This window comes from Centruroides vittatus, unplaced genomic scaffold (assembly GCF_030686945.1).
Source record: "Centruroides vittatus isolate TY-2023 unplaced genomic scaffold, ASM3068694v2 contig_301, whole genome shotgun sequence".
NCBI classification, from domain to species: domain Eukaryota; kingdom Metazoa; phylum Arthropoda; class Arachnida; order Scorpiones; family Buthidae; genus Centruroides; species Centruroides vittatus.
The window spans coordinates 1,933,714-1,946,502 of record NW_027121927.1 but is presented as its reverse complement, the minus strand read 5'-3'; the positions used below and the strand labels follow the sequence as shown (position 1 = coordinate 1,946,502).

At 31.5% G+C, this 12,789-nt stretch overlaps 1 protein-coding gene across 1 annotated transcript in view; it reads right to left on the bottom strand.

Annotated features, from left to right (window-relative positions):
• The window catches only part of LOC136972759 (inositol 1,4,5-triphosphate receptor associated 2-like), a 180,433-nt gene that overhangs the window by 73,969 nt on the left and 93,675 nt on the right, over positions 1–12,789 (bottom strand). Inside the window, exons 12-14 of the mRNA XM_067267386.1 lie at positions 7,850–7,954; positions 6,234–6,339; positions 1,624–1,720 (exon numbers count right to left, since the gene is read on the bottom strand). Coding sequence (XP_067123487.1) covers positions 1,624–1,720; positions 6,234–6,339; positions 7,850–7,954 — 308 coding nt within the window. The remainder of the gene's footprint in view (positions 1–1,623; positions 1,721–6,233; positions 6,340–7,849; positions 7,955–12,789) is intronic.

Here is a 12,789-nt window from a genome sequence, read left to right as displayed (position 1 = left end):
ACCATCCAACCATCAAACGGTTATCCAAGGCACCATCTGGGGACCTATGACACCTAATGCCTTATCATATAATTTCTACATTTTATATTTGTTGCTTGTAATCTGCCCGATTATTATGGTTGATGGTTAATTGTGTATTAATACTCATCATGATACCAATAATGCTTTTTTATGTTCATTTTATTTGATCCAAAAATGCAAAAATAAAAATATCGAATTTCAGAAACTCACTGTAAATTATCTCAACTTATACCATAAACATTTGCTTTGTGTGCTTTGAAATTTGAGAGGAAGGTGTTTTCTTTTACCATCAGGATAGTACTGGTAAAACTTTATTACTTTTGTGCCATATTGTCAGTGAAACCTACACTGACTAAGCACTACTACTAACATCAATAAGCTGCTAATTGTTTTATTATCCTGTAAATGAAAACTCTCTTCCTGGTTATAAGTCAGTCAATTTCAATGTTATTATTTTACTGTTAGTGTTACCACCCCTCCGGTTTTCACCTGGACAGTCCGAGAATTGACTCACTGTCTGGGTGAACTATTAATTTCGTCTGGAAATTTCGTAGAAATTGTGAAATTACAATGAAACAAAGTTCTTGTAAATTTACACTATTTTAACAGCGGAAGACCTCACACTGACTGAAACTCATCTGCCATTTCACCATGTTACTCTGTTTACACTGACGTGTGGCACGCAACATACCTCCTGTCAACCGTTTCTTTTTTTATTTGCTTGTACGCCTGTACATGTCTTGTATAAAACTGAGTTGTCTGTTCTTTCTTTCCTAATTTAGATTACTTACGTTACTACTTAAGTCCCTAGTTCCTAACTGTAACTGATTTAGAAGCTGCATGAACATTATTCTTTGCATTGCAAAATGACATTGCACATGCGTCAGGAACTTTTGTTCCAACAAGCCTGACTTGCCATCTGGGTCAGCGAGTTTGAAAAGGTGACAACACTATTTACTGTACTCAGAAGAATGTTTTCTTTAACATTTATTTAACAACTAGTTTTGTTAGATCTAATTAATTTTATTTTTTAGTCACAGTTTAACCAACATGCTGGTAACCTCACAGTTTCTGGCATGCTGGTCATCCCAGGTCATATGCAACATGCTGGTCAATCTGAAAAAATACAGTAAGTGTACAGGTAGAAAAGTTTATTAGAGTTTGGACATCAAAATTTTATTTATAGCAATGGATGGTTCAACCATTTTAAAAACAGATATATTAATTATTATATACAGTAAAATATTGTATTAAAATCTCAGATGGCATTTTTAAGAAAAGGAAGAAATGACATAAATCAAATGGCAGTAAACAATTTAGAAAGTTTTTTATTATATTTTAAAATTTTATTGTATTAAGTCAAATAAAAAAGCTTTGGCAAAAGTATGAGTTACATATTAATCAATACTTGCTATATCCACTGCTAGTGATACAGGTTAAATCTTTAAAACTTGGTATAGCAAGTAATGGTATAAGAAGCAAATGTACTTGATCTTTTTTGTTCATTTTAACTGATTTCAACTGTATATCTAGATCTCATAATTTCATAAAATATTAATTATTATTAATTACAATTACAATACTTTTTAAAATTGAGTTTACCTGTTTGGAGGATGCTTGATTTGATCGAACTTTTGTTCCAATTTAAATGATTGTGAGTGTTCATAATATGTATTTCTAATATCTCGATGTATATCATCTGAGAAACAAACATTAAGTAATTTTTATTACATCTTTAAAATAAATAATTAAATTAATTTAAATAATAGTATTTAAATTATCTTATTTTTATAATTGATAAAAGCATTTTCAAATTAAACTATGTGCTATTTATTCAAAATACTAATGAGCGTCTTATACTAATGTCAGATGGTAATACTATGCTTTTTAACCTCACAAAAACATAAGCAAATGAAATAATAAAGCTTTCAAGTTTAACAGTATATAATGTTCATATCATTATTATATTAAACTTGTTTAATGTAACAATGATATAAACATTATACAAGTAATATATTAACATAAGAATAAAATAAATTAAAAACTTTGATGAAATAAAAAAAATAATAAATGATAGAATTAATAACTTATCAGCATAAGAACTAACTCTGGCTAAGATTTTTTGATCTTACAAGTTAGTCAGTTCAAAAGACATTGATAAAATGAATATTCATATTTCAGTCATCTCCAGAGACTTTAATTTCAATAAAATCTACTTGGCATAGTGAATTTATTCTCATGTCTTGCAGATTTTAATTATGACTTATTGTTGAAAAAGAGAGAATAATATATTCTGAAGAAGTGAAAAATTATAAAACTCACAAAGCTGGAATAATAGTCAATAACACACAAAACCTCAGTATCTACTCTAGCACTTAATTTACTAATCACACAAATGTTTTTGACCCCATTTAGATCTTCACATTTCTTCTGTATACAGCCATTTCATTAAACACAATGTACACAGAATAAATTAAAAGTAAAAAGTGTTTGGCAGAGTGATATAAATATTTAAATCAAACATTTCTGTACAGATTCTCAAACATGAAATTAAAAAGTGATCTATCTACAAAAACACTCCATCAACAAAGTGATGTAAATTTAAAATGAACATTTCTGTATAGATTTTCAAAAAAAAAAATTAAAATTACATAAAATCTCTTAAAATTTTTGTATGATTAATAAATCAAGTACTAGAGTAGGTACTGATGTTTCTGTGTGAGTTAGTGAAAAAATTATTTCTGTAGTGTTATTAAAAACGTTATGAACATAACATAATACAGTAGAGAGTCGTTAATTGGAACACTGATAATCGGAATTGCCGGTAATCGGCACGATTTTCAGTCGGACTGTGTCAAGCTGAATCGAACGTTTTTGATACTAAATTTACTTCTAAAGTATAATTTTCATGTTTTTATATTCTTCAATATATTTATTTTGTTTGTACAAAATGCAGAAATAATTTTTAACAATACAATAGCCTCGATTATTATTATAAAAATTTTTGTTTGGCTTAAAATCGACGAAAATTCAACACGAGGCGACATGCAATGGAGAAAAATTTGAACATTGGACAGGTTAATGTATTTTTTGGTACATAATGGGTAATTGGAACAAATGACTAATTGGAACAACCCCAGTCCCCAATTGATTCCGATTTTTGACTCTCTACTGTACTGAAATGTATTATAATACCAAATGGTAACATCTGATGGCATTATATAGTTAAATACTGGGAAAGAGCATCAAATCTTCACAGACATAATTCAATAAAATTACGTGACCAAGATAAAGCTACAAAGAAGTCTTCTTGCTAATATTTATAACAGGAAAAGTGTTCATTATTCAAATATAAATTAGAAAAGATGTTAGTGCAGGCTCACATTTTTATTGTTAATGCTAGTGAGGTTACAGAAAGGATTAAAAAAAATAACAAATCTTTATGCACAGAATATTCAACCATGTTTCAGACATTTGGCACTATATTCATAAAATAATTCTTTATTATTGCTTCTTTAAGAAAGTAAAATATTTACAAAAGAGGATCATTTTTGTTTTATCATCAGCTTTACTAGTGACACTTAGAATGTGAGAAGCATTCTAAAAATTGAATTCAACATTAAACTCATTTAAACAACAGTGATGCAAGTACAGTATGCAACAGATATCAAATACCTGCCAGCATGAAGATGTGATGCAAACAAAATTACAGACAGTAAAAGGTAAAGTACCATTAGTTATATAAAAGTGCTCTTAAGGGTAGTGCATAGAATTTATGTTTGTCTGTTGCAGTTCTTTAATTATATTCTCTCAATTCTATGTGCTTAAGGGTCTGTCCATCTGTCATCATGGGAAACCAAATCTTGGTAATTAAGTATTTACATTGAAGTATTTACCTAAAATACTCATATAAATAATGTAAATAATGTTTAGTAATCCAGGTTGTATGCAAATTCTGTCCAATTACTAAGCACAATGAGCATGTTTCAACTTACTGTAACAGTGACATCTTTTATTAATGCCCACTGAGTGAATGCAATGGTGTTATGAGAGTACAGAAGTCTAACCATGTTACCAAGTCTAGTGTTCTCTAACCATTGAGAAAATTAATCTATATGTTAAATCTATATAGAAGAAATCCTTGTCTTCTTTGCTAAGTGCAATTGCATATTCTCCACTGCTTTGGTTTTTTTCTCTAAGCTCTTTATCCAATTTGAGACTTCACCTAACCTAACCTAATGGTAGGTAGCTTCATGACTGTAATCTGCATATCATTATATCTTGCATAAGATGAAACTAATGCAGCTAAGGTTTTTTCTGTAACTAGCCTAAAAATTTCATAGTCATTTTATGAACAGTGGGCCACGCGTTACAGGGTACTGAAGGTGATTACTACCAATCAGGGTAAACAGTTCAAATTGCACCTGTTCTGAGCTTTGACCAATTGTTGGGCAGCAGTCACACCCATACCACATTGTTTCACCCTATGGCAAACAGCCTGGTAGAGAACAGCCACTGCATGCTGAAATCTGCATTCAAAGCTTGCTTGGCTGAATGTTGGATGGAGGTCTTACCAAGTGTTGTTAGGGATGCAAGCTGTTTTAAGGAGGACATTAAGGAAACAACTGCTGAATTCGTCTATGAGACAACTCTATGACTACCCAGCAAATTCCCACCTTACATGGACACAAACACAGCAGTTTTCACTTAGCAGCTCAAGGAACTGATGCACTAGATAACACCAATGCCAACAAGATGCCACAGTGCAAGGAAAATATTTGTCCCTCAGGACCTGCATTGGTGCACCCATGTTTTTGTGCAGCATGATGCTGTACAGCCATTGCTATAACTGCCATACGATGTACCTTTCCCCATACTATAGTGAATGGACAAGATGTTCAAAATCTGAATATGCCAAAAAGAGATGTTTATCTCCATAGATAAACTTAAACCTGCATACTGTCTGATAGAATGCCAACAGAGGTTAACCAAAAGACAGGTACAGAGCAAGTTTCCTGTACAACAATAGGTGTATGTGACCCTAAGTCAATGATCACCACAAACTTGAAACAAGAAACATCAGAAACCAAGCTGACAATGCACTCAGGAAGAAGCATCCAATTCCCAGCATATTTTTGTTAATTGCATGTATTATTGCACTAGGTGGGGGTCAAGTGCAATGGTTGGCACCATGGCACATGCCCACCATTCCCAACCTATGTGATGTCAGACTGAGGCTAACCTCACTTTACTGGTCAATGTGCTTTTGCTTCGTTGTGTCTTCACCTTGTACCGCAAACATTGTCTCAAGGTTGACATACAATTTTAAATTTTGTATATAGACTTAGAAATAAATTCTCGGCAAATGCCAAGGAAACATATCATCTTGTCTGAATTGTTTATCTATCATGATGACAACACTATGTGTAGATACAATCAGATTGCAAGTGATGATTAAAACCCTAGTCCACTTGTTTTGATACTCAGCATGAAATTGAATCACAAATCACACTTTGGGAAAAACAACAAGCTTCTGTACAATGGGAGTCCCATGCACCCCACACCTAAGGTGCTTATACTTTTTGAATCAAACTAACCCAAGATTATTCTAATCATTCAAATCCTGTATACAAATGAATTATAGCAATTTGATCAATCTCTATCCATGTATACAAACACCATCTAGGATCAACTGAATTGTGATCAAATGGTAATGTTTACCATTTTATTTTATTTTAACATTTACCATTATGTTCATAAAAAGGTGATCCTTTTTATGAACATAATGGTAAAACTTTTCAATCAATTTAAATGTTAATTAATTATGGATAGGTGGAAAGCAATAGTTAATAATGATATATTTGTAAGAGGATATTTATTAACAAGACAATACTAAATTGTTTAAATGACTCATGAGAAACCTGAGGCCTGCAAAGTTCTAATATGTGGCTGCTGAGACTTTGGTAATGTAACTTTATTTTCCTATTTTCTGCCTCATGACCTAATTGAGCAAATATTGTGACAAAGAACATTGAAACTAAATTTGACCAGTGAAAAGAAAAGATTAGAATAAACTATATATTACTACCTCATAGTTTGCATATCATTAGCAAATATTAGCAAAAACCTACTGGTGGTTATGGAGTATGGAGCTAATCCATATTACATAAGAAATTATGGTAATTATATTATTAGAATTATATCAAAAATACCTTCTATAATGTTATCCTGACTTTTTGAGGCTTCAGAATTTTTAAAACACTTTTCAGAATTGGAATGTTCTATTACTTCTTGTGATACACTAGAACCTTTAGATTGCTAAAATAATAATAAATATATTTGTAAAAATTTCAACAATGAAATCAGTATATTTTATAAGTTAAAAATTTATATTTTAAAAAGGGTAAAAGTTAAAAAAATCTTTAAAAAACTTCTCAAAAAACAATCATGAGAAAATATCCTTCTCTGTCTTTACCAATTTTCAAGAAGACTTAATTAAAAACTATAGACTACAACTTTCTTCTAAAAAGGAATAAGCTTTATTTAATATTACCTCTGAATGCATTTTGCCCTGGCTATAACAGGGCTCCTTTTTAGAAGAAAGTTGTAGCCTATAGTTTTTAATTAAGTCTTCTTGAAAATTGGTAAAGACTGAGAAGGATATTTTCTCATGGTTGTTTTTTGAGAAGATTTTAAAGATTTTTTAACTTTTACCCTTTTTAAAATATAATCTTTTAATTTATAATAATAAATAATTGAAATTAGTATATAAACAATATTACTTAAGCCTAGATGCTAAGGTTATATTTAAACTAATATTTAATTAATCAAATCTTGTAATTTAGCCTAAAGTAGGATATGCTATCATTTAAAGTTAAGATTAATCATCAGCAATTACGGTAATTTTAATTAAAAAATGTAGAAAATTCTGGAAGAAAAACTCAGAGCAAGACTCAAACTTGTATCTTTGGTTTATCATATAGATATATTACCAGCTATGCTACTCAGACCTTCATATCATTTTTCTTCCAGACATTGACATATTAATTTAAACTATATAACATTACAGTTTAATTGCTGCAGGTCGATTACAATATATACACAGGATGATTATAAAGTCTCAATCTATTTTTGTGAAAATGATAAGAAAATCACTTATTTGCTGGTTATGTGAAATATGCTGAACTCAAGAGAGAATCACTAGTTTGAGCATGTTTCAGTGGATTAACATTCATGGAAGTATCAACAAACTTGACCTAGAAATTCAGGAAGCCTCTCCCATGAGGGTCAATATAAGACTATTGGTTAATAAATTTAGGCAAGTGGAAATGTACAGGAGACCCACATACTGCACAAAATGGTTGATTGTGTAGAAACTACAACAACACAGAGCCTATGTCATCAACGAGAAAATTAAGCTAGATGCTCACTATGACACAACCAATAGTGTGAAGATCCTTCATTATAAATTCATGAAATGTACAGAGCATATCCTATGTATTGCAAATGCTGGAGGAGGACTATGCCACAAGCCAAGCCATATCTCATGATCTCTTGAAGGTCATGGAACAAGAAAATCTGATGGTATTTTTGTATATGTTAATCCACTCAAACATGTACAAACCAAATCAATTCTCTTTTTTTGGGTCATCATGCTTTACACAACTTGCAAACAATTGATTTTATTATCATTTTCAGAAAAATAAATTGAGACTTTATAATTACCCTCTATATATACCGAGCTCCAGCAGAGTGTTTGATTATTTGATAAAATTTTAAAATAATCATAATAATTTATAGCCTTATTTATCAAAAACTTATTATTTACCAGAAAGGCAAGAACTGCTTGGCTTTTTGCAATTTGAATCCTTAAAGCTTTTAATTCTGCATTTATTTGTTCTTGTATACTTTCATCAAGCAAATCATCTTCAGCCTAATAATAATAACAAAATATTATAGTTAATATTTTAAATGAATATTTTTATCATTATTTATTCAAATGGACAATTTTTTAAATAAGACTTTTCAACTACATAATGTATATGCTCTATTGTACAATTTAAAACTCTAAAAAACTTATAAATGATAAATGAAAATAAAAGGTATTCTAATATAATTATCTTAGACTGTAAAACTAAAGCAGTGATTCCCAAACTTTTCGATCCACTGCCCCCTTTGTTCCATAAAGTTATACCCAACGCCCCCTAACCCATTTTCTCTTGTGTGAGAAAGGATTGGAAATATTCTTAGGAAAACTTTTCTATGAATCTCACACTTTGTGCCCTTACTGTACATTGTTCTCAACATCTGGAAACCATTAAATGCAATGTTTCCTCTTATCCGTTTAACAGAGGAAAGGGAAGGGCTGTCAGTGACCCCAACTTTTGCCTCTGGTCACCATTCAGCAGTGCCATAACTAGGCAGGTGCAACAGGTGCACCCACACAGGGCCCACTTGAAAGGGGGGCCCAAAATGCATATATTTATTTTATTAATTTCCCAAACCTAATTAGTTAAGGGGCTTAAATGTGAATTCTTGCACAGGGCACAGGAATGGCTAGTTATGGCACTGCCGTTCAGTGCCCTGCCTCCAGCGCCCCTAGATTTAATGACCACCCACAGGGGGGCAGTAGCAACCACTTTCAGAACCACTGAACTAAAGTAACGATATTTGTTCTATTTTAACTTAATCTATTTGCAAATTATAGGTCCACAAGAGTATATAAATGAGGTAGGCAGCAGTTGTTATGTTGTATAAATTGACTAAGGGCTATAGAGTATTTTTGTGGTGGTCTTGCCAATTGAGAAAATTTTTGTCAAATATTGTTATACAGTAGACTTTTGTTAATCCAGCAGCTATTCCTTGCACAAATGAATGCTGGATTAATGAGTGTGTTGGATATCTTAGAGATAAAAGATGTCAGTTTAAATTTTTATTAAATTTAATATTACATGTTTGCTGTCTGTAGTACATACATGTATTTAAAAAACAAATAAGAGACATGTATTTGTATAAAGTAAAAGAAATTTAAAATGTAATTCAGCCCAATTGAAATGTCACATCTTCTACTGAATGTAGTCACTTCTGAAAATGTCAGATTTTTATTTGCTTTAATGCTCATCGACAGCATGCTTTGTCATGCAATCACTTTATGAGCATCACATCAGTACTGCAAATGTTGAATTATATACTGCAGGAAAAATGTTGGTAGCTTTGGCACCAATAGTGTAAGAAAACTTCATTCTCTCTGCTTCTGGTGTCCTTTTCCTTATCACTTTCATACTGTGCACTTTTGATAATTTCTTAATCTGTTAAAGCTTAGTCCACTCCACAATATTCCTCATTCAACCAATTAGTAATGTTCTCTTCTTCAACTACTTCTTCTCCTAGAACATATCAATGAACACAGCATACAGAAATGATTCTGAATAGACTGTCTCACTATCCCTTGATGCAGACTCCAACTCAGTGTCAATCGAAGGCCATGAACTTTTATTTCACTATTGTAGTACTCTCCATAATGTCCCATGCTTCTGCAGTTTGAAAATAACATCACAAACGTTGATTGCTTTCCAAATCTGTATCATAGCTTTGGTGGAATTGTTTTCACATTCATCAATAGGGAGATGAGAATTGCATGCCAATAGCAATGCTTAATTGATTCCAAAATTTCCTGATCCATAGGTTGAATTACAGCTGTCACATTTGGTGGGAGAAAGATAGCTCATATATCACCTGATTTCAGAGACAAATCAGAGGGATAACTGACAGCATTATCAATTAGAAAAATGGCTTTTAATGGAAATTTCTTTTTCTTCAGTTCTTCCTTCATAGCTGATATAAATTTATCATGAAACCAAAAGAAAAATTTCTGAGTCCATCTGTGCTTTCTTTCAAGCATGATAATCTATTGGTAATGGACTCATCTTGCTGTGCTGAAAACATCATGACTGTTGGACTTTTCCAATCACCAGGAAAGGAATTTTATGACTCCCATTGGTATTGCAACACATCATCACTGTGACATGTTGTTTTTGTTGTTTACACCCACAAGTTTCCTTGTCATTCTTGGCAACAAAGGTTTTTGAAGTGAGCATTTTAAAAAACAAACCAGTTTCATTAGCATTATACAGTGCAGGAGTTAGATCTTCTTCCTTTATCCTGTTCTCCAGCTATGTTTTTAATAAAGTTTTTAATAAAGATACTGTGCAAGAGATAAACTTTATTAAAAACATAGCCACAAAGCATGATTATACAACACAAGATGCATCACAAAATTAGCTAGAAAAATAGAACTGAATATAGTCAATAATACATTAACTGATAAGCAGCATTTAACCCACAATCAGATATACCTAACCCCAGAGTATGATCCCAGGCTACACAAGATATACTCTAGAATAGCTAGGGAGGTAAACAAAAATATTGCATATAATCAAAACCTGTCAGTCTTTCATTTACTTACCAATGAAAAAGACTTTATAGACAGCAGACAAGCCCTAGGTGTATATAAAATTCCATTACTAGATACTAGGTTTGACTGAAATCTTGACTACATAGGCTCGACTAAAAGATCATTACTGATCAGAATAAAGGAGCATGTGCATGATATCTCAAAAATGAATTATAACATTGCTGTGGCCCAATCTGTTAGGAATCCCAGCGTATCGGGACAAGTCTAGGCTCCTACACAACACTTTCAGTTATTCTTAGCTGTTATATATTGAAACTATTGAAATTTATAAAGCAATACTTAAGAAAATATTAATCTAGTGCAAATGTGACAAGCAATGTTATGTTACTTCCAACAGTAGTGAACCTTAACACAATGCTGTAAATTTTGTCATCTAAATCACTAGACATTTATAGGTGTGTCACAACTTTTTTAACAAAATTTTTCTAGTCTATCTCCAATCGTATTATGGAAAGTTATGTAAATATTTAAACTTTTACTATATCATATCATCATCATTATGTACCATGCATCACATTTATGTTTTGAATTTGAACATCGTCACAGTGAATGTTTCATTTTTTTTTTTAACTGCTGGAATAAGATTTGATTTATGGAACAATATATTAACCTGGCATAAAACTGAAAGTGATCGAAAAATGTTTGTTTGTTTTTTTTACATTAAATTTATTTGCTGGAGCCAACACTTAAGGTGTCTGTGAGTATTTATAAAATATTTATTCATTAACTCTAAAAATATTATTGACAACAAAGATCATTTAGCTCACTGTGGAAAAAATTTATTTAATAGTGTTAATCGTTAATCCCATTAAATACTTTTTTTATTATTGTTCTTATTAATATCGTTTTTTGACACATGATTTACTTTCTACAGCACAACCAGATCTTCCCATTCCAGACCCTGATGCAAAGATTTGTCAAGAGATATGAGTCATGGTGTTCTTGTATGAAAAACTAATCTTTACAAAAAGAATGTAAGGTTCAGGAGTTGAAAAACTAATTTCATTTCTGAGAGAAGTTGCAATCATGGAGTATTTAAGAAGTGTGGAGAAATTTACAAAAGAAGGACTTGTTTGAAAAGCACTGAATATAAGAGATAGTGATCTCTTTCTACCTAGAAGCAGTTGTCAAATACATTAAAAAGTTTATCAGATTTTAATAATAATTTCATGTTTATTTAAACCATAATTTAAAATTATTATTGTGAAGTAATATATTTCTTTTGTAATTGTACCAATGTATATTCTTTTTTATTATTGGGTGTTATTATTTTAACTTTACAAATTCAAGTTAAAAATCAGAATAATATTTTTTTTTAAATGTTTGAAAGAAAAATACTTAAATTGTACCTACTGTTTTTTTTTTTTTTGTTTATATTAATAATAGTAATTATCCGTTTACTAATATGACTGAGTATTGTAGTGAGTGTTTCCGCTGTATTCCATACGTGTTGGTGCAGAATAGGTGAATAGAACACTTAGGCGGAGGAGAAGTTAAGATAGATTTTAAGTGATTGCGTCGTATGATTAGTCATGTATTTTCATGATTTCGGGTCGTTCTAACGTGTAATTGCATTGAAGCGTATGTGATATTTAAATGTATTGTTGTTGTCTTCTTTTATATCTGGCTCATTTTGTGAGATATTTGTTAACCTCGCTTCGTCGTTTGAGGATTCGAACTAGAATATTGTACATACACGTCAGGCTTGTGTAGCTGATGGTTTTTAATACTTTCCGCTATTTTATGTGAGATTCTACTGGCAGGGATAGTTATTTGGTTCAGTATTTCGTGCTGCTTTATTTAATCTGTTTCTTCTCTCTACCGTATTATTTGTTACCTTTTATTTTATATGTAGTGTTTGCTTTGTGATTTAAGGCTCTGGATATTGCCACGCGTTGGGTTAAGAATTTATGTGTGATCAGATGTATATGTTGTATTCTCGGGATGTCTATGATATGTTGTTGATGACGCGATTCTATTTTTCTTTGTGTTATTCTTGAATAAGCAGGGGGCTGTTAAGACCACCTTTCATACGTGGTACGTGCAGCGTGGTTCTTGTTAGTATCAGAGCAGCGGTGTGATTGTTGTGTTGCTAGTGTTTCCTACAGTATTGTCTATCTCTCTCGGTGCACCTCTTGGCCGCTACTGCCCCACGGCCTATCGTTAACCATCTCAGCATCTTTATTCTTATGAGACTATATCGTTGACAACAATATCTCATAATTTATTATTAATATATACAAAAAAAAAAACAGTAGTACAATGTTAAGTATTTTCTTATCAAACATGTACAT